We start from the raw sequence: 23,515 nt of genomic DNA on the forward strand, positions 1-23,515 counted from the left end.
AAATCTCAGTGCAGGGTGTACTTTATACATCTATAAGCATTTCATAATCTATGAATGCGGGATGCTGTCAAATGCATTTTTGTACCTATCCATGCCATACTTGGATTCCAGTCCATTTTATAGCTCTCTGTTATAGCTTTAACAATAGATGATACTTTGTTCCATGCACTTTTCTTTGATTACCTTCCTGTTCTACTGCAATGATTGATTTATTTCTTAAGTGACTAAACAATGTCTACAGGAATGCTGGTATACAACTGTCAGAAGGCAAGTTACAGTCTACAGCTCTTAGGATGGCTTGCAAGTTCATGCATGAAAAGGAGGAGTGTGCTATTTCCTGCTGTTAACCAGGCCGGTGTCCATTAGAGATGCCCATATAAATACGTTTTAATCACGGAGTAAATCATTGTGCAAATATTATAATACCTTTAACAAAAAGTTAGATACTGTATCTGGATTTGGCATTTTCCTATTAAAAGGCACTCAGTTTTGTCTCAGTTTCTCTGGTGGTCACTTTATTCCATTTCACGTTTCTCTATATTTAATAAGTTCTTCATAAATAAGTCTCCAAAGTGCATTTATTTTATAGGTGGATGCAATGTTTTCTTCCTTTTTGTATTTTTCTTTTTAAATTTCTCTGTTTAATTTCTCCAAGTCTTTTGGTTTCTAATACCATGATGGGACAGGACCCTATTCCTAAGTCAAAGTATGATTACAGTTGGTAAAATTAGTATTGCTTCAGTCCTTGATGTTGGCCAAAAGTGCTCTTTGCAGCACTAGCAATGTGCCCAGAACTGACTCCTCCTGCAATTCATACAGAGTTACAGGACTATAACTTTTTTTTATGAGATCCATTGCTCCTACTACTACTGGAACTGTCTGGGTATCCTCCTTCCACATTACCCTTGTTTCTGACAGCAAATCTTGGTATTTTATAAATGTCTCTTTGCATGCAAGACACTGTAATAAACAATGCTAATTTTGTCTTGTTTTCACAGACTACTATATCAGCTTTCCTCAGATTTCTTTTTTGAACTGTTGGCAATGGATGATCCTATGGGATATAAACATCACTCTTTATAATACTTTGTGGCTCATGTTTCCATGCTTCTCAGCTTCTTTAATATTGCAATGCTTGCACAATCTCCAATGCAACAGTACTGCCACATTATTATGCTTTTCAGTATATAGGCCCTCTGCCATTAGTGTATCACACACAGCAACAAGATGTGTGACTGTTTCTAGTTCTGTTTTACAGAATCTGCATTTGTCGGTTTCTCCCACATGTTCAGCCGACTTTGCAAACCAATGTGTACACAGTCTACTATTGTGGGCTGCCAATATTAACCTTTCATCTTCTGATTTAAATTCACCTGTCCTTAACCATTTCTGCATTAGATCCTGATTGACGTGAGGCTGTTTCAAGAGCTTTCTGTACTTTCAACTATATTTATGCCTTTTCCACATATCTTGCAACTGATTCTTCTTCTCCTTGTATTATTTTGTTTTTTTTGGCACATTCAGTTGCTGCCGGATTTTTCTCTACTTCTGGTTTGACTTCCATTCCTGCTTGACACCGACATGCTTCTGCTAAAGCAAGGAAGTAATCTTAGCTTGTCCTCATGTTTTAAAACGTTCACTATGTTTGGATCTGGTGAGGTCAACAGATATGTATGCGGTCCTAAGATTGCAGACCTATACATGTAATAAATTTTGAGGAGGCCCATATCTTCTTCAAAATGAATATATAATCTTGGTATTACACTACTTTTTATATATCATTTGATAAGCATGATGCATTTTTCTGGTTTTCCTGTCCAACTGACCCAATACCTTTTGAGGCCAGTCATTCACCCCAAAACTGTAAGAACAGGAACAGCAAATTGGCTTATACCTTGGAATTTGTTCCTAGATGACGGGGCTGTTTTCAGTACTGAATTCTTTACTGAGTTTTGTTTGCATTTGTTCATGTTTTACTGTTGAACCTTCATCAATTCCCAAATATTTATACACTCCCTCCTCAAGTTCCTTTACATCACATTCCTGTCTGAGATATTTTCTTGGTGCTGCAGCTTTCCTGCTTTAAATATTGCTTCTGCACATTTATAAAGATCATATGACATTCTTATATTATCTGGGAAAGTTTCAACTACGTCATCTGTTTTCAGCACCTCATCCAATGAACTATACAGTTTTAAATCATCCAAAAAAAGAGAAGTCTTCATGCTTTGCTGTCTGGGAGCCAACTGTAACCATGACCTAATCTGTTAAGCTGAATGCTTAAAGGGTTACGGGTAAGACAAAATAGCAGCGGTGACAAAGTCAACCTGGGATATTCCCTTATGAATTTTTTATCCCTGTTTCATGGTAATTGTAATGCAACTTATTAATGTAGTCATATCTTCTACATCTGTAAGCACTCCTTTATCTATGAATGTGGGATGCTATCATTTTTTTTTTTGTAATCTATCCATGCCATACTTAAGATTCTTCCCTTTTTTACAATTCTCCATTATAACTTTAACAAATGATCCTTTGTTCCATATGGCTTTCTTTCATGATCCTTTTGTTCTATTGGCATGACTGAGTTTTCATCTAAATGACTATAAACTCTGTCAGCATCAATTCCAGTATACAGTCTGTACACTGTCGGAAGGCAAGGTACTGCTCTATAGTTTTTAGAATAGCTTGCAAGTTTACTGTTAAGGAGTACTATCGTTTTTCCTGTTAACTAGGTTGGTGTTTAGGGTGTGCATATAATTAGTTCTTACTCTGGGCTAAATCTTCTAGCTAAAAGTATTAACATCTTTACAAGAAGTTAGATACTACATCTGGGCCTGGAGTTTTCCATTTAGGAGCTCTTCTTAATTTTGTTTCAATTTCTCTGGCCATTACTTCATCTCATTTCATATCCTGTAAATTTGAACTTCTTACTGGTTTTCCTTCTATCCATTCAGCATCTTTATGTTCCACAAGGTCTTCACAGTTATTTCTCCAAAATGTGTCTATTTGTTTTTCTGGTGGTATTTCTATTCCCTTTCTGCTTTGTTTTTCCAGTTCTCTATAAAACCTTTTGGGTCATCAATGAATTGCTTATTTTGTACTTTTCCTTAATAGTTATTTGCATATCTAACTTTTTATGCCCGTGTTGATATCTTTAGCTTATTATTTGCAATACTGTACAATAGATCCTGGTCTGTCCTCATACTGCACATTGTTTTTATCATGTCTACCTTTCTAAGTATTTTTGTTGATCTGTTCTCTCTTCTACACTCTAACAGTGGCACCTTGCCTTAACTGATTTACAGTTTTCTCTATTCGATACTTCCATGATATCACCTGTTATTAATTTAGCTGCACAGTAATATATTCCATTTACTTCTATTGTATCACATGAATTATTGTTAATAGTCTTGATTACTGTGTTCATTTGTTTTATCAGACTTCTAACATTTTGGGTTTTACTGACTTTCTGTAAATTATTTTTCATCAATTTTAATATGATTATATATTTATATTGAATCAAACAACTCATCCCTTAGATCTTTTTCTTTAAACTTAGGGCACATTCTTTACTCTCAGTTTCCTCTGGGCATTCCACAGTAAGTTCCAGAGCATCTTCCTGTGACTATTCTCTTCAGCTGCATCCTGCATCAACCGTTACTCTTTCATATAGAAACTCAATAGCCTATCACTCCACAACACTAACTGCATCAGAATTGCCACTGTTCCCTGCTCCTTCCTTTGCCGTGCAACTCCAACTTGTACTGGTTTCCTACTGAAGGCTCCAGAATGTGGTGACTGATCAGATGCTTCCAGTCCCACTTGTTTCTCCTTACTTTAGGGACTCACTGTTTATCATGCTGTGACGTTACCAGAACAGGACTTTCTACACCAAATCCTTCACTTCACAGGTAATGCACAACTTCAGTTTCTATTTCTTTAACTACTCAATTACTAATCCTCTTTTCTACTTTCCCCTTTGTTTTCTTTTTTTTTTTTTGTACTATAAAATTTTCCATATTTGCATGCCATTGCCTGTACTTCTCTTCAAATATATTTGGTTCTGCTTCTTTTGTATTGATTAGTGTTGCTTTCTCCTTCGCATAAATATTGCACCATATTAAATCTTTTTCTTTCCGATGTCCATATTTCTTTTTCAGATGTCTCCTGCTGCACCTGTTTCTCCTTACTTTGGGGACTCACTGTTCCATAATGTTGTGACAAAATCTGTGTTAGACTTTCTACACTAAATCTTTCACTTTGCAAGTGTTTCATAGCTTCAGCCTCTATTTGTTTAAGTTCTACTTTGTTCTGTTCCCCCTTTGTGATCTTATTTTTTGTATTGTGAAATTTTCAGTATCTGGATACCTTTGCCTGTACTTCTCTTCAAATAATTTTGGAGCTGCTTTTTTGTACTGATTAATCTGGCTTTCTCCTTTGCATAATATTGCACCATACCAGATCTCTCTTTCTTTCCCATGTCCATTTTTTATACATTTCCAAAATCTGTAGGTTTTGTTCTTTACATTTTTACTTCCAATGTCACTTTTTCCAAACGGCCCAAGGTTTCTTGACCTGTACAATGTTTTTCACAAATCTGTTGTATTAATGAAGACAAATTTACATTTGAAGCTTCAGACAGTTTTTCTTGTGCAAGTATTTTTCTTCTACCTTCTCTCAATCTTTTTGAATATCTTCCATCTGGAAAGTCTGGGCTTCTTGCACAATAGTAACAATAAATACATTTTTTCTTATCCTCAATAGTCCACTCTATCATCTTTATGGCTCCTTTTTGGCCTGTCAGTTTTTGTGGGTTTTGTGGACTAATACTTCCTCCTACAAAAGGGGGGGGGGGCATTCTCCTCCTCCTCATCAGCCTGGCTTACCACATTCTAGGACAATTTCCATGTCTTAAGGATTCTACACCATTATTTTTTCCAGTCCTGGTAACAGTGAGCCTACCAGGATTGGGCACTTTTTTATCCTGGGACTTGTGCACCCGGCTGAATTATTTTTTAACCTACTATTGTCCATGATATATGATATATGCTATATAAAATACAGTCTATATATCAGTGTCATCTTGGTGAGATTTTGTAAAAACAGTGTCCACCTTGTGAAGGTACTCACCAAGACTTGAGGATGAATTCAGTTCCAGCAATGCTACTTTGCCTTCGCTTACCGATTTCTCTCTCAATGACTTTTAATTTTAGTCTTCAAAAATATTCCGTACTGAGTTTGTTTGCATTTCTTCATTTTTTTGTTCAAGTTCATAAATGTGTCTCCAAAATGCATTTATTTCTTTTTTATACGTGGAATTAATGTTTTTTTTTTTTTTTATTTTCTATCATGACTTCGCTGATGACGTTTAAGATTATCCTGCTGACAATAACTCTTCCCACAATCAAGACATTTAAAAGGTTTCAAACCTGTGTGTATCCACTGATGACGTTTCAGATTATTCCGCTGTGTAAAATCCATACCACAAAAATTACACCTATATGGTTTTTCTCCTGTATGAATACGCTGATGGCGTATGATGTCTTTGTGTGTTGGAAAGCTTTTCACACATGTAGTGCACTTAAAAGGTTTTTCATCGGAGTGAGCATGTTTACTATGTCTTGCTAGGTGTACCTGGTGTACAAACTGCACTGCACAGTGACTACAAGTGTAAGGTAGTTGTTCTTTATCGTAACATTTATGTACAGAAAGTTCAGAATGGAACAGAAATTTTCTCTCACACACTGCACATTCTAAAGTCCTATCACTCATATGAAGGTAACTATGAGTTATAAGACTTGACTTGCGAGCAAAACACTTTCCACATTCCACACATTTAAAAGGTGTTTCACTTTTGAGGAGATGAGCCGAAGTTTCAACCTTTTCAATAATAGAAGGGATTTTTCCTTTATGACGTCGTTCTTCATGCCGTTTTAATGCAGATGACCATGTAAAAAACATACCACAATATAAACATTTGAAGGGTTTATCTCCTGTATGAATGCGTTCATGTCGTGCAACCTCAGACTGTCGTCTAAAACTACTTTCGCAGTAACTACATTTAAAAGGTTTGTCTTTCTTGTGTAGCCAAATGTGGTCAATTAGCACTTTATTACTTGTAAACCTTTTGCCACATATATTACAATTAAAATGCCTGTCTCTCTGGTGACTCCGCATATGGTTCGTGAAACTGTGTCTTTGTTTAAAACATCTTCCACATTCACTGCATTCATATTTTTCAGGATATGGCTCAATATAGATCTGTGAAATTTCACACTCAAGGCCTCCATCTTCTGCATTGTTATTCATCAGTAAACTGCCTCCATTGACACGGCATTTAAAATTATTTGTTAGTATGTGGTACTCCCAGTGATTAATCAAAGAGACTTCATCTTCTAAAGTCTCCCCACAAGCAATGCACTGAAAAGGACTTGCTTCTTTGTCAATCTGTTCAGAAACAGAAAGATTTGTTTGGAGTTCCGATTTGCATTCAGACTGTTCATGCACTAGAGGTGAGAAAAAAAGAATAAAAAAAGGTTTATTAAAGTATGCAAAGATACCTTTCATCACTTCTGTGCATTATTCACAGAATGAGGAACTTGTTATGCTCTAGTTATTTCCTTATCATCAAGCATGAAATTGGTTGAAACACACTTCTGAAATACAGCACAGATACAGGCTACTCTATTAAAACTCCTACTCAAATGACCTCTTGCTATATCTCCACTGTACATTGATGATAAACCAAACAGATCAGTTAGTATTACATTTTTTTCCTGGAGGCCTTGTAGACAAACTCTACACTAACTCCAACATCATGAAAATGTGAGGTTACTGTAACTTGCTCAAGGTTATATAATGGGTTTATTTCCCTGTAGTAGGCACTGTGTCTCAAAAGGATTTAAAATGTCTGTGCAATTAAGCAGCAATGGAGTGAAGAAAAGGAGATACAGATATACAGCAGTGAGGGAAAAGATGATTCAATAGTTATGCAGAATGTATTTACTCTATTAACACAGAGTTCCTTAGTTATGTCATGAATGGAAATGGTGATACCATTTGTCCCTCAAACATCACTGTAGCTACAGGCATGTGACACCATCCCATGTAACCCAGCAATCTGAGGCCCTCCTCAGCTGAAACTTCTTCAAAAACATTTTGCTGCAAAGTGTCAGATAGCTCACTTTTTCATCTTGGAGGAAGGCTATGCTGAGGCTACTGTCCAGACAGGGCCCCAAAAAGCCCCCCCCCCCCAAGGACTCTGCTAGGATGAAGCAATCATACAGATATAGTTAAAATCAGAGTGAACTTTGTTCTGCAACAGACAATTACTGAAGCTAAGCATTCACTAAAGAGTATGGGTGCAGGAAGCAAACTAAAGGGAAAGGATAAAAATTAACGAGTTTCCCACTCACGCAAATATGAGAAACTTTCTGTGGTTTCTGGTAATGAGGATATGAAAGTGGAAGTCCTTTAGGAGTGGAGAGGTCCAAGGCACTGCCTGAACTAGGCTGAGGCAAGCTGTCAGACATCAGTTTGATCCACAGTACTTTATGCCAAGTGGTTTGAAAAATAACTGCTTGGAGGCTTTGGCTCAAATGCAGGGAACAAAGACATCAATGTGGTGTTCAGGAACTTCCTCCTCCTGGTCAAAACATTAGGTCCCACCTTTCCCTCCGGTAATAAGGATACAAACCTCTGAAAGAAACTGAAGGGCCTTTGGTCTCAGGAGGTGGAATGGAGCGGTCATCCAGGATGACCTGCAAGACATCAACAGTATGGCATATTGCAGAAAGGGCATGCCAGAGACCTTGACTGAGACAGACTGACATAGGGTGCATGCTCAAGTGTTTCACTGTACACAGAGTTCTTGAAAAACTTCTCTCCATGTCTCTTACCAAAGTCCTTTTTTTTAATTAATTTTTTTTTTTTTTTTTGATGGAAGGCTCCCAAAGCATTGGCTAATAGTATGGCAACACAGACAAGCATGCACCCCTTTCTTAGTTGCAAAGACTAACTCCATCTCTTGCATGTCCCCTTGGTGAAACAGGCAGCATGCACACAGCAGTCTGCATCATGTCCTGGGAAGAGACAAGATGATTACTAAAATCTTTGTGAGGAATATGTTGTTTCCTACAAACAATGTAATTACTCACTCTGACAAAAAATATAAATCTTAGATGTATTTGCAATAAACTATCAGAAGTCCATACATGGGTAATATATTACACTGTGGTGTCCAATGAGACATAGCTAAATAAGAAATAAGATGAGATCCTACAACTAAGTACTTTGCAGCTTTCTTTCTTCCCCTGTAATCCACCCCGCCAATTCAGTAATGCACAATTGTTCATGTCATCCCTCAAACATGATCATATGACTATATGCATAATAGGAATATACATACCCCTCTGGGTAAAATATTAATACTGTTGGAAGAGTTTTTTCTGCTGGGTCTCTTCCACCACAGAACAAAAAATATTGAGAAACTTCAACACTCAAACAATGACACTCCCAATAATGTTTTAAACCTATCTAGTCTCAGTCAACAGATTACCTCATCCACTACCTATAGCAAAAGAAGTGTCAATAAATCATCTACTGATTGAATTTTTGTCTCTTCCCCAAATACGTTTTCTCTCATCTCCCTACCAGTGTTCACCTCTCCACCTTTGCCACAGAAAGACCAAAACAGTACATGAAAAAAGAAGTTATGTTCTTACCATAACATTCCATGTTTGTTGTCCTTTATCTGGCCTTCCTTCTTTCTGGTTGGGTTTGGTGCCAATCTCTGCTCCGACTCGGCCATTTCTAAAGCTCAAAGAGTCCTTACTGGCTCAAGGATAGCCTCTTATCCTAGCATGCTTAGCGGTAGCTACCCAGATCTCATTTGTGAGAACTAACCACTAGATAGAACTATAAATTACCAAATAAAGGAGGTAACTAAACAATACTGCTTCCTTGCACCGACAAAAAAGAACTATGGTGACAAGGACTATACCAACAGCTGAAAAGCAAAGGAAACTCAGCAAAATCAGTCAAAAAAGGAAATTCCTCTCAATCATCCAGGATGGGGGAAGGAGGGAGGGAAGCAAGAACGAAGACAAGATAAAGGACAACAAACATGGAACGTTATGGTAAGAACATAACTTCTTTATGTTATGTTGTCCATTTTGCCTTCCTTCTTTCTGGTTGGGACAGCATCCCCAGCACCTAAATCCTGGGTGGCTCACTGAAAAAGAGACTTCAGAACCGTGGAACTAAAAGATGCCCTGTTCCGAGAGGCTATGTCCACTTTGTAATAATTAATGAAGGTATGGGGAGTAGCCCATGTTGCTGCGGCACAGAGAGTATCTAATGGAAGCCTGGCTTGAAAAGCTATGTAGGTAGCCAAGGACCTAGTAGAGTGTCCCCTTACCTTTCCCGGGACAGACGCACTCTGAGACTCATAAGCATAAGTAATAGTTATCGGACAGCCATTTTGACAGTCACTTTGGAAACTGGTGAGTCTTGCTTACTCTGTGAGAAAGATACAAACAGCTGATCTGATCTTCTGATGTCCTTGGTTCTTTGAAGATAAAATCGTTAACTGCCTGTGGACATCCAATTGGTGTACTTTAGACTCTGCCTTGTTGCCATAATTTGGAAAGAATACAGGGAGTTCAATGGACTGATTCAAATTATACTCTGAACAGACTTTTGGTAAAAAGGAAGGATTTGTTCTCAGAGATACTTTATCCTTGTAATCAATCATATAAGGAGGGCGGATAGAAAGTGCCTGAAACGCAGAGATCCGTCTAGCTGATGTAATTGCAATCAAGAAAAGGGTCTTCCATGACAGAAATTTAAGAGGACAGGAAGCGTCTGGTTCAAAGGGAGGGAGGATTAGAGCCACTAGTACTAAATTTAAATCCCAAGGCTCGAGAGGTTCTCGGATGGGAGGCCTTAATAGGGTAGCACTTTTCAAAAAGGCCCTACTTAGCTTGTGGGACATGATGTTAGAACCCAGAAGACCCACATGAAAATTGGAAATAGCAGCCAGTTGAACTCGAATCATAGAAGTTGCTACTCCTTTCTCAAAGGTTTCGGCCAGGAAGTCCAAAAGTTTTGAAATTGGTGCTGTAAAGGGATCAATGTTATTTTGTTTGGCCCAGAATGAGAACCTCTTCCATCTACTAGCGTAAAGTTTTCTAGTAGTTGGTTTGTGAGAAGAGACTAAAATATGTTGAACCATAGGTGAGATATCCGGAAGCCTGGCTAGGACTGGAAGTGGCAAAACCAAGCTGTCAGCTTGACAGTTTGAATGGAGGGATGAAGAGAACCCGACTGATGTGTCAGGAGATCTTGAACCGGGTCCAGAATCCAAGGCTCCTCTTGCAGGTAATGCCAAAGGAACGGGAAGGAGGCCAGTAAGGGGCAATGAGGATCAGCTTGCAACTCAGCAACTTTGCTTTCTGAAGAACTTTTGGAATTAGAGGAAAGGAAGGAAAGGCATAAAGAATCCTGGGGGGCCAATCGTGGATAAGTGCTTCTCTGGGTGAGTGTCACAATGGGGGAACTAGGGCAATTTAGCTGCTGCATTTGTTGTTTAGGTGTGAAGCAAAAAGATCGCAGCATGGCTGGCCACCTTCTGCAGAAGATCATATCTGCCACATCTTGTTTCAGAGACTACTCGTGGGGCATGAGGACTGCCCTGCTGAGCTTGTCCATTATCACGTTGGACTTCCCAGGAATGTGCGCTGCAAACAAAAAATGCTGAGAGGAAATCACCCATTGCCATACTCGAAGGACCTTCCAACACAAGGGGTAAGATTTGGTTCCGCCCTGTTTGTTGATGTACCACACTACGGACATGTTGTCCATCTGAATTGCTATATAGCCCAAAGGAAGAGAGTTGTGAAGTGCTTGTAATGCTAATAACACCGTTCTCATCTCCAGGACATTGATGTGCAAATGGTACTCGTGTGGTTGCCAAGTTCCTTGGACTGTCTGCCCCAGATAATGCCCCCCCCCCCATCTGGGAAGCATCCGTGGTTACTGTGGCTACCGGATGAGGAGCTACAAAGGTCTAGATGTGACCAGGGCAGAGTGCAGCCACCACTGTAGATATTTCTTGCAAGCATCCATGATTAAGGTAAAGTGTGACATTGGTAGATCATGACACGACCACTGAGTGAAGAGGAGCCATTGCAAAATCCTCATATGGTAATGAGTTAACGGGACTAGAGTAATGGCAGCCACCATCAAACCCAAGACCTTTAGGACTAACCGTGCCTGAACCTTTGACTTTGACAAAAGGAGAGAGACATGATGCCGAATGGCAAACACTCTTTCTTGTGGGAGCTTGGTTATCATGTCTCTTGCATTTAGTTGAGCACATATAAGAGTAATACACTGAGAGGGCAACAAGACAGATTTTTCGTAATTTATTGTGAATCCTAGACATGCACAAGTGTGAATCATGTGGTTCCTGGCCCAAAAGAGATGATACTCACTGGTGGCAGTGAGGAGCCAGTCATCTAGATAAGGAAACACCTGGAATCCCAAACGTCTCAGGTGAGCTGTCACTACTGCCATGAATTTGGTGAACACCCTGGGGGCTGTGGTGAGACCAAAGGGCAGAGGTCTGAACTGGTAATGACTGGCTCCCAGCCAGAAGCGTAAAATTTCTCCTCGACTGCTTGTCCATTTTTATATGGTAGTATGGATCCTGGAGATCAATAGAGCACATCCAATGGTCCTGACCCAAAAAGGGTAGAATGGACTGCAGTGTCACCATCCGGAACTTGGTCTATTTTACTGCCCTGTTTAACTTGCTGAGATCCAGGATAGGTCTCCAGTCCCCTGTCTTTTTTGGAACTAAGAAGAACCTTGAGTAAGTTCCGGATTCGATCTGGTCTGTGGGGACTTCCTGAATGGCTCTTTTTTGCAGTAAAGTTTTCACTTCTAAGGCTGCTTGATCCCAAAGATTGGGTGGAACATCTGGGATTGATAGTTTTTGACTTCTTGGGGGTGTTTGGGAGAAGGGAATTTTGTAACTCCTGGATATTATGCACGGTATCCATGCGTATTCTGTTATATCTTGCCAGGTTATTGGGTACAGTGATATTCTGCCCCCGACTGCCTCCAGAGGTGGACAACCGGGCAATCCTACAGAGATTCTGAAAGGGCCTGGCAGAGAACGTATCCCTGTCACCCTGTTGTGGACCCCCCTGCCACGAGGTCGGCGTCTCGCGTTATTATTTCCCCCCTCTGCCCCTGGGGGAATTATCTCTATGAGTGTCCGGCGAAGCTTCCTTGGATTTACGGAACCATATTTTGCCACTCTTTTGGCCTTTGGGATAGAGCCGGGATGGAGTGGAAAAACGGACTCCTATGGAAGAGAGAGTTTTGCCATCTCGTTCACTCCTGGTAGGAGTCTCTCGAACTTGCGGCCAGAACAAGGCTGAGCCGTCAAAGGGGGCGTTCATAAAGAAGGACTTGAAGGGCTCCGCAAATTGACAAAGGTGCAACCAGGAGTGTCTGCGAGGATACACTCCTATGCCTGCAGCCCTACTCGCTTCATCTGCTGCTTAAAAAATCAGGCGCATGGAAGAGTTAACAATGGAGGTTAGGGTCACTAGCTGGTTAGCCGACTTGGAAGCCACTCTCTCAGCTGAAGGATCCTGGAGGGTATCTCCCCAGCTCTTTAAGGAGATCCTTCTGAAGTCTTGTGAAATGTGTCAAACAGTTCGGCGACCAAAGAGTAAAGGCCACTGAAGAGAAAACACACTTCCCATATCTATCCATGACTCTAGTCTCCTTGTTTGGTGGATGGCTAGAAGAGGAAGTCTCCGCAAGTTCCTTCTTGGTAGCTGCTGCCACCACCACAGCATCAACTGTCACGCCTTTAGAGAAAAATGTCTTATTCTCTGGTGCAGTAATGAATTTGTTAGGACTTCTTGCAACAGGCTCCATGGTCTCTGGAGCACTAAACGCCTTTCGACTCACTACAGACAAAAGTGGGTCGAAAAGCAGAGACACCCAGGAGGTGGAGGGTCGGGAATCAAATGTGTCCAGGTACACGGACTCGAGCTCAGAAGGGGCAAGAGACTTCCAGTTTCCCCTCTGCCTGAGGATCTCCAGGATGTCTGAGAATGAGACATCCTTAGAGGGGGACTGTGGGGATCCTTCTGAGTTATCCAAGTCCATGTCAGAAGTGACTAACTCAGGGGAGTCCACATGCTTCCTCTTACATCTTTTCTTTCTGGGAACCTCCTCTGAGGCATGTTCAGGAGAGGTCTTGGAAGAAGAGGGGTCGCCCTGTGGGGCATTGATTCCCTACACCTTGGACGGAGAGGAGAATCTGAGGCAGACACCGGTATCGATGTGGACGGAGTCAATGGAGCCGAGGGTGGAGAAGTCTCGGTAGACAGCACACTCTTCATCACCTCAAAGGCACCACTGTCAGGAACAGAGGGAGGTTCTGGCTCTGAGGAGCCTAGAGTCCTCTTCCGCACCGAAGGCGACGACTCCAAGGCAGATGTGGGAGCCGAACCCACCTGCGCAGAGGCTCTTAGGAGGAGAGCGGGGTCGGACAAGGGTCTAATGCTACTTCCCCCCTCGGAGCTGACGAGAGAATCACGGCGCCCAGACCCCTCTACAGAGCAGACTATCATGGAGGTTGGAGTGGATGTCGGAACTGAAAGGCAAGGGTTGACGGAGCCGACGGTTCCACCACCACTACTACTTCCATGCACTCCGGCTCCGAACTGGACGCAGTCGGAGGAGGAACAGAGACAGGGACTGGTTCCATCAATGGCACCACTTCCTTCTGGGCTGGGCCCAACAACAATTGAGCAAATACCAGTGTCTTGAGCAGCCTCTTCACCACTCTCTCCACATCATCATCCGATAAACTCCTGGATGAATGAGAGGAGTGGGCAGAGGACCGGTGACTACCTGCCACTCACTGCAAAAGTGGAGACTGAGGCACAGATCTCACTGGGTCCAGAGAAGGAGATATCAATCTCTTTTGGGTCCGGGATGGCTCAGAAGACACTGATGGAGCCACAGGAGAAAAAGACTCCTCGGAGCCAACAATCCGCTCCGAAGGTTCTGAAGATTTTGATTTGCATTGTTGTTGGCCCCGAAGGTGGAGCTGACAAAGATGCCAGTTTATCATCTAATTTTTTTAAAGGCTGAGTATCCGATGCTCCTTCAACCTCGGGTTTTAATAACCCTCTCAAAATAAGTTTGTTGTGCCTCTCCTGCAAAACCAGTGCACTAAAGGCATGGCAAACAAAGCACAAGTCCTGCAGGTGGACCGCCCCTAAACAATACAGACAACTCGTGTGCCCATCCGTAAGGGACATTTTCTGGCAGCACGAATCACATTTCTTGAACCCAGACTGTTTAGGTAATTCTTTGGATATAAACACCACAAAAGACAACTTGGAAATTTTTTTTTTTTTAGAAGAGGACAGACGACGAGGGGTTTTAGCCTTGAAGTTAAACGGCTACTGCTCCCAAAGGGAGAAGGCCTCTAACTAAAACAGCTTCTCCCTAGGTAGGAAAGAGGGATAACAGGACAAGAAGGAAATAACCCTCAAGAAAAAATGGGCCGCCGACAACACCACCACCACACAGGTAAAGGCCTAAGAGAAAATGACAGCCTAACAACAGCAAAACAACAGCAACGAATATAGGGGTGATAAAGGAGGACTAATCACTAAACTCCGAAGAAATTTAGCCTTAAACAATTAGAATTTTTACAGAAAAAAAATCACTACTTAGCATGAGCCAGCAGAAGACAATCTCGATGCTGTAAGCAGCAAATTAGATCTGGGTAGCTACTGCTAAGCATGCTGGGATAAGGGGCTAGCCTCGAGCCAGTAAGGACTCTTCGAGCTTTAGAAGTGGCTGAGTTAACCCAACCAGAAAGAAGGAAGGCTAGATGGACAACATAACATGCAACCATCACTACTAACTAGCCTGTAACCTGGCATCCTTTCACAAATGCAATTTTATCACCAACATAAAACTGTGCAATTGGAGTACACTAAAAACACTTCCACTAGATGAAGCAGTCTCAGAATTCAACACAGTAGGCATTTAAAAGAGATGGTTCTCAGAATTAAAAAGAGTTAAAGCCAACCCTGTCCCCTGCTTACCCGGCAATACAAAACATCTCATGTGACAGACAGAGAAAGCCTAGAAAATATGAATGTGGGATAAAACTCAAGCAAACCAGCAAAGCTTTAGGCATCTAAGAAACTGCCCACTTAAATTTGATAAAAAAAAAAAAAAAATAGAGAAATCTCCAGACCACTAATCAAAATGATCCCAAAACCTCTTGGTCATACATAAATCAACTATAAAACCCTGGTCAAATAACTAAATCAAATCCATCCACATCCAAACTGATAACGTTGTCAGCCAACTCAATGCCCACTTCAGACAAACAGTAGCCTCCCTAATTACCAACTCAACCTGTACTACTCTGCAAAGTTTTCCTCAACTAGGTATCATTTTAACATCCTTTCCTTTCAGATCATTCACACTTTCACCATCAAAAACACCTGCTCAAACTGAAGGCAACACTAGGTCCTGATAGCTTAACAGCGGAACATATCAAAAATGCAGCCGAAGCCTCAGCCTGCCCCATCCCTATTCATATTATCTATTCAATCAATGAATGTATGCCCCCCCCCCAGCTCTGTGGAAAAATTATTTGATCATACCCCTATATTATGGTGGTAAATCAGCAGAACTCTCTTTTACTTCCTCAGAACAAATGCACTTCAATTACAGAAGGTAGCATCCTTATTACTGAAGGGAATGGCAAGAACCCTAAAGTTTCATCTGTGAGGAGGTTCTCAACAGATTAAACTTGAGATCTTGGTACCAGGCTCCTGATGCAATTTTGTCCCCCCTATCCAGAATGGCTAAGAAATGCATTAAATCACAGTTACTTAAACATGTTCCTGATAATACTCTCCTATACCAAACTCTACATGGATTTTGGCCTCATCGCAGTACTACTACTGTTTTTCTCAGATGGATTAAAATTGTAAACGCATACAGAAATGCAAGTAATTTAGTGTCAGCACTATTCCTTGACCCATCAAAGGCATTAGATACTATATCCCACCAAAACCCCTACACAAACTAGCATCCTTAAGACTCACAAACGCTGTCCCAATTCCAAAACAATCTTTCAAACAGACTGTAATCAGTAAACTGGGAAAACTTATCATCTTTTCTACAAAGGTTTGTGGGAAAACAACTTCTTGTCCTTTCTTCCACTATCTGTGGGTGCACCTCAAGGGCCATCCTTGAACCACTGTTTAACATATTCATAAATAATAATCTCCAGACAGAAAGTAAACATGCCAAGATAGTGTAATATGCATAGGTTCATAGGTTGGTTCATAGGCTGGTACTAGGCTATCAGCCCTAGGGCCTATACAAGCCTAGCCATAACAATTTCCTGGCCATTTCTTCCCACATTATTTACTTTCCTGGACCCCTGTCTAGCAGGGCGACTGACGTGATCCCTGGGGTGAATTTCCTTTCTCCCATCCAATCGTCAAGGTTCCTCTTGAAGAGGTCCAAAGAGGCACTCTGCTTGACATGTACGGGCAATCTATTCCAGAGTCTGGGGAGTCTCTGGGTCAGGAACCTATCCCTCCAGCATGTTTTGTTTATTGTGATGACAAGGTTTAGATCCCTGGAGCGTGTAGCTCTGAGGGATTGGGATTTCTTTAAGTGCAGCATGTCCAACAGCTCTGGGTTTGACATGGCCTTGTATGTTAAGCAGAGATTGCCTCTGAGTAGACGATATGCGACAGAGTATAGCTGGAGTTTTTTAAGGCGGTCAGGGTAGGGCATCTGCTTTAGGCCTGTGATTCTTTTAGTGAGGTATTTCTGAGGCCTTTCCAGTTGTTGCAGATGTCTTGAGAGGTACATACCAAATGGGATGTTGTATTCTATAATGGGTCTAATGAGGGATGAGTACAGTGGGACAATGACCTCCTTTTTTCTGGATGAAAAGCCCTTCATGATGAGGTGTGCCACATAGAAGTATTTCCTGACTGTTGTGGCGATGTGGTTATCGAAGGTGAGACCACTGTCCACCTGTGTCCCTAAGTCTCTTATCACACTTTCTGTGTTTAGTGTACTGCCACCTATATGGTAATTCATGGATACATGTTTTTTCCCAAAGGGGATAACAATACATTTCTTGGCATTGAGCTTGAGCCCATGGCTCTGGCACCAAGCATCTGTTTCTGTAAGGCCCTTTTGTAGAGTATCCACATCATTTCGGGATTCAATAATGGCTCCCAGTTTGCAGTCGCTTTGTTAGCCAGAGTCCCTTAGTGTTGACCTGTACTTCAGAGAAGTAGATGCCAAACAAGAGCGGCCCCAGGACTGAACCCTGAGGTACTCCACTTGTCACTTGTCTGGAGCTGGATTTGGAGTCGGCTACTTTTACAGTGTGGGTTCTGTCAGTAAGCCATTTAGCAACCCATTGGGTGACATAGGGATTAATACCCAACTTAGTAAGTTTATCTATGATTCCAGAGTGGGTATGGTGTCAAAGGCCTTGGCAAGGTCTAGATAGGCTGTGTGGACCACCTTACCCTTGTCCATGGCTCTGGAGACTGATTCAAAGAAGTCAATCAGGTTCAGGAGACAAGATCGGCCCTTCACAAACCCAAACTGGGTGGGGTCCAGTGTTTGAAGGTTGCCAATGTCTTTGTTTATAAGTTCCATGATAATACGCTCCATGGCCTTGCAGATAAGGCTTGTCAGACTGATGGGACGGTAGTTTCCGGGATCCAAGGTGGATCCCCCCTTGTGGATTGGGATAACTGTAGCTCTGCCACTCAGTGGGCACGAAACCTGAGTTGAGGCTATGATTAAACATGACACTTAGGTGAGGTGCCAGTTCATATTGTAGTTCATGTAGTACACAGCCCGGGATGTCACCTGGTCCCATGGATGCTGTATTCTTGGCTTTAGAGAGTGCGTTTTGTACCTGTGTGGCTGTTATTACTGGAATTTGGCAATCTTCCGGTATTGAGATGGGCCATTTAGGGGGTGAGAGGGGGGTGAAGTTGGCACTGAATCGATATGCCAGGATATTGGCAATATCCTTTGGATCAGTATATTTATTGCCATTCTGTTTTAGCTCAGAGTAGATCTGAGCATTGCCATTTAGATTATTGACATAGTTATAGAATGCTTTGTGGTTGTCTTTGGAATCTTTGGCAATTTTATTTTCATAACTAGCTTTGGAGGATTTTATGAGGCATCTCAGTTTCTTACTGAGGCTAGTAAGGGAGTTTTTTGCATCCTGGGATTTTCCTCTTTTCTGCAAAAGTTTCTTCCTTTTGTTGTAAAGTTTGTTTATGGCAGGGGACCACCAGATTGGCTTCCTTTTTTTGGATGAGAGCATTTTGGTTCTATTTGGGATGGCACGATTCATGCATGAGTGGATGTGCTCGTACAATGCCTTAGTGTAGGATTCAGCAGTTGAACTTTCAGTTCCCGTCTGCATGGGTGTCATGAAATTTGTCACTTCTGACTTGAGTAGCATGAAGTTGGCTTTGGAGAAGTTTTTTATGGTGGTTTCTTTACTGGGGGGTGGGGGATGATTTCACCCTTATCTGCTGTGTTCATAAGCTACACACATTGCAAAAAGTTGTCAAGGAAGCCTTAACCTTCAATGAGTTCTGGCTAAACAAGTCCCATATACTCCTAAATCCAACCCCCCCCCCCAAAAAAAAGTAAGCTAATCTTACTTACTCCAGCAATTATCCACTCAAATAAATTCTTTAGTGTAACTACTTGTGACGCAACCAATACTGAACTGACTTCACAAGACATGCTGCTAGACATATCCATAGGTGACTGTATGTAATTTGACTATCACATACAACAAGCAGTATAAACAATTCTCTCTGAAGCCTCTATGAGGCCAAGTCCTCCCAGACTGACTGACACTGCTACAAAAGTATTGTCACTACCTTCCTACTTCTAACACTTCCCTGCCACTCAGAAAAATAAACAGAAATAAGGTTACAATACAGTAGCAAAATCTGTTACAAACTTTCCTAAAGGTGGAATATGGTTATGGTGTTTACTCTAAAGACACAAGGTAAAAGGTTTGACTCACACCTCAGAGAAGCATGAACAGGCTTAAAAGGTCCCTTGGAGTTGTTAGCCTAGTAACTACCCAGGAACCTGTGAACAAGACCCATCACTGCCTGGCATTTAAATAGTTGAACTGAATAGAAAGTACAGTTGTGTAAAATCTTACCTTAACAGTAGATGTTCTTCTCTTCACTGCTGTATTCTTCACCGTAGGGATTTCCTGCCAAGGACAGCCCAATGTCCATCCAGTATATCAAAGCCTTTATATCTTGCATGTGCTGTACATCACACATATGCTCCCCGTTCAGAATACACGGCATAAAGGTGATGCACAGACACAGTTACCCAGAACTGAATTGCCCTAGTAGAAAATAGTCTCCATAAGACAAAGGAGGCTATGCAGATCCTGAAGAAGAAAATGCAGATTGGAAAAAAAAAAAAAAAAAAAAAAAAAACCTTGGCCAGGAGGGAAATCAGAACAAGGCCCAAAAGAAAAAAAAAATGGATGGAGGAAGGGAGCGAATACTGCGACTGTTATGTTAAGATTTTACGTAACTGTGCTATGTCCTTCTATATCACCATCATACCTCTCAACCTCTTAGTGGAAAAAATCTGGACAAAGCCTGATATGAGGGGGGCCAAAAACAGGGACACATTTTAAATATTGCTCTTATAAACTTGGAAAGTTGCTAGAATAACTGGATTGGTGTTAGCATGCATTTTCTGAAGGCTGTAAAGTCTGAAATTCAAATGCATGACATTTAGTGACATTAATCCTTAGATCATCATATTGATTTGTGAAAAATACACAATTTTCATGAGGAAAAGACCAAAAATATGAGGCAAAAATCTGTACATTCTGTGAAAATCTGTACAGTTGAGAGGTATGATCACTGTTGCAGTATTCTTTAACATAGCGAGAGTACAACAGCTCAAGAAAAGGTCTGGGGGAGAAGGCTGGGAACAGCCCTCAACTAACCTATGCAGAATGGTTCTAGCAAAACCTGCTCTGGCCCTAGAAACCATATCTAATTTAGAATGCTTAGTAAATGTATGGACTAAGGACCAAGTAAGCAGCTCCACAGATGGAATTGGTGTCCAACTCCTTGAAGATAGCACCAAGAAAGACAGCAGCCCTAGTGGAGTGAGCCCTGATGGTAGTAGACAGACATTTGTCGTTAACAGAACAACAAAAGGAAATGGACTTAGATTTCCAGGAGGAGATGGCTTGCTTAGAGACAGCCAAACTACATGTCTTAGAATGAAGAAAAAAAATGGTCAGATTTATGAATGGTTTTAGTGTTATCCAAATAATACCAGAGCTGTCTGTGCAAATCCAAGGTATGCAGAACCCTCTCACTAGCACACTGAAGAGAGGGGAAAAAGGGAAGGGAGTTGTACTGTCCGAGTCAAAGCCAGCTCATTAACCACCTTTGGCAAAAACAAACAAAAAAAAAAATAAAAAGGATTAGTATTAAGGGACATCCTGTAACTTTGAAAAACCAAAAAGGAGGAATAGCCATATGGGCCTAAAGCTCAGAAAACCTCTGAGAAGTAAAAGCAAACAAGACAGTCTTCTAGGTACAATGCTGCAGAGAGGCTGGACCTGCAGGCTCAAAAGGAGCCTGGGTCAGGTTTTCTAAAACACAATTAGGGTCCCAAGGAGGAGGAATGGGTTTCCTTTTGGGCCTACAATGTAGAACACCTTAAGAAACAGTATGACCTCAAAACAAGACATCAAAGAAAGATTCAAAGGCAGACAGGCAGAAATAACTGGCAAATGAGCCTTTACAGAAGAAAGGGCCAAGTCAGACTGGAACAACTCATACAAATAGGACAAAACCAAAGGAATCCCCACTGAAAAAAAGAGTCCTGGTCATGGACATGGCACCAGACAGAAAAGATCTTCCATTTGGACATACAAAATTTTCTGGTTGCAGATTTTCTTGTCTCCTGTAAAACCCTGAGCACATCCTCAGAAAAGAGGTGCCTAAAAGGGAGCAAAACCCTATCTCTCACAGTGGCAGTTGAAGTGTGGACAAGTGAGAATGGAAGAGTGAACCCCATGTCCTGTGTTAGGAGGTCCAACCGGTGAGGTAACTCGTGGTGATTGCCCCTGGCCAGATGCATTAAGAGGGAGAAAGTACAGTTGTGTACACTTACCATAAATGTAGATGTTCGAGTGTATTCACTGTTGCAGTCATTACATTTGGGCAATCCTGCTGGCAGATTGCCCTCGCTCGGCCTGAATTCTAAAGTCTTGGGTCCTGCGTCGGCTGTCGTCGCTCCTTCCCTGACATCAGGTCATCAGGGGTATAAAAGAAGCAGCCGATGCCATTTTCTTTAGTTTTTCTTGCCCCAGATGTCAGGTGCCCCATAAAAGGGTAGTCAAAATTTATATCTATATACAAAATAACATGCAGCAATCTAAACTTTACTTTCATCCACAAGCAAATACACCACATAGGTTGTATAAATCATAGAAGGAAAGATAGGTTCCATCAGAATAAAAGTGGGGATGGCGAGAGGGTAACCTGGACTGCAACAGTGAATACACTCGAACATCTACATTTATGGTAAGTGTACACAACTGTACTATGTTCTTCATGTTTCACTGTTGCAGTCATTACATTTGGGTAGATTCCCAAAGCTATGGTTGGGAGGCTGGAGCTAAACAGCATTAGGAGCGGCTATGAGACCCTGCAGAACTGCAGTGGCAAAGCCTGCCCTGGATTTAGATTAGAGTGGCAGATGATAGTGCTTTGTAAAGGTGTGCACTGAACTCCAAGTAGCTGCCTCTAAAATGTCCTTGGTTGGTACTCCCCTGAGAAAGGCTGCTGAAGTGGCTGCAGCTCTGGTGGAATGTGGCCTAATGCCCTTAGGCACTGGCTTGCCATGGTATAAGTAGCAGAAATTAATGCAGTGGCCTATCCACTTTGAAATAGTCTGCTTTGAGATGGCCTTTCCTTGTGATCCTGCAGCATATACCACTAGTAATTGCTCTGTCTTTCTGAAAACTTTGGTTCTGTCCAAGTAGAATCTAAGCTGTCTGTGTCCGTCCAAAGAATGTAGAATTCTCTCCCCCTTGTTCTGTGTATTTGGATAAAAAGTTAGCAGATGAATGGTTTGGTTAAGAGCCACACTGGACACCACTCTATGCATAAATGTTGGGTTTGTCCTCAGGGAGACCCTGTCCGGATAAAAAATGATAAAAGGTTCCACAGCCATGAGTGCCTGTAGCTCTGAAACTCGTCTTGCAGAAGTTATTGCTAGGAGCACAGCTGTTTTCCAAGATAAAAACTTTATATCAGCAGTAGCAGCTGGCTCAAAAGGAGGCAGGGTGAGTTTTTCCAAGACATAGTTGAGGTCCCATGCAGGCATTGGTGATCTCCTTGGAGGCCTTAAATTTTTGGCTCCTCTGAGGTACTGTTTTAATAAGGGATGAGGAAAGATTGGTGGCTCTGCATTGTAATGAGCCGATATGGAGGAGGCATGAAGTTTAATAGATGAGAAAGACAGATCTTTGTCCAGCATCTCAGTTAAGTATTGTAAAATCTGAGGAATATTTGGCACAGCTGTATCTGTTTCTTGTGCCTGGTTCCAAGCACAGAATCTCTTCCATTTTCCAGCATAAGATTTTTTTAGTACTAGGCCTTCTGGCTTCCAAAATGACATCCATCACAGCTTTGCTGAGAGGTGTGTTTTGTATGACTACATTATCCGCCATGCTGCCAGGTTTAAAGTCCTGAGCTGGCTGTCCAGAATCTGATTGTTTTGCTAGGACAGTAGATGCGGTACTTGAGGTAGGGACCAAGCTGGGCATTGAGACAAGCTCCTTAATAATGGGTACCAGTGCTGGCGGGGCCAATCTGGAGCAATCAGTATCATCTTTGGCTTCTCCTGTCTGATCTTTAGGAGTACCTTGGGGAGGAGAGGCAGAGGTGGAAAGGTATATACTGATAGGTTTTTCCAGCTGAAGGATAGGGCGTCCACTTTCCATGCTTGTCTGTGATAAATCCTTGTGCAGAATGTCTTTAGTTGGTAGTTGTGAGGGGAGGCAAATAAATCTATGTCCGGGCATCCCCATTTCCTTGTTACCACGCTGAAGACTTGTGGATCCAGCTGCCACTCATGGGGATCCATGAGGTTTCTGCTTAGTTCGTCTGCCAGAGTATTTTTCCTTCCTGGCAGGAATTGTGCCTGCAGATGTACTTGGTAAGTCAATGCTGTGTCCCACAAAGTCATGGCTAGTCTGAAAAGGGTGTAAGAGTGTGTGCCCCCATGTTTGTTTATAAACCACATGACCATGGTGTTGTCTGTCTTTATCAGTAGTTGTCCTGGATGAAGTAGGTCCTTGAAGGCTATCAGGGCA

General features: G+C 41.7%; 1 protein-coding gene across 1 annotated transcript in view; it reads right to left on the bottom strand.

The window, feature by feature from the left end:
- Positions 1–5,320: 5,320 nt before the first annotated feature.
- The window catches only part of LOC122809680 (zinc finger protein 850-like), a 416,499-nt gene continuing 398,304 nt past the window's right edge, over positions 5,321–23,515 (bottom strand). Inside the window, exon 4 of the mRNA XM_044081353.1 lies at positions 5,321–6,509. Within this exon, the coding sequence (XP_043937288.1) occupies positions 5,341–6,509 (1,169 nt within the window). The 3' untranslated portion in view covers positions 5,321–5,340. The remainder of the gene's footprint in view (positions 6,510–23,515) is intronic.

The sequence above is a fragment of the Protopterus annectens genome, chromosome 8.part0, assembly GCF_019279795.1.
Source record: "Protopterus annectens isolate FY-2018-M chromosome 8.part0, PAN1.0, whole genome shotgun sequence".
Taxonomy (NCBI): Eukaryota; Metazoa; Chordata; order Ceratodontiformes; family Protopteridae; genus Protopterus; species Protopterus annectens.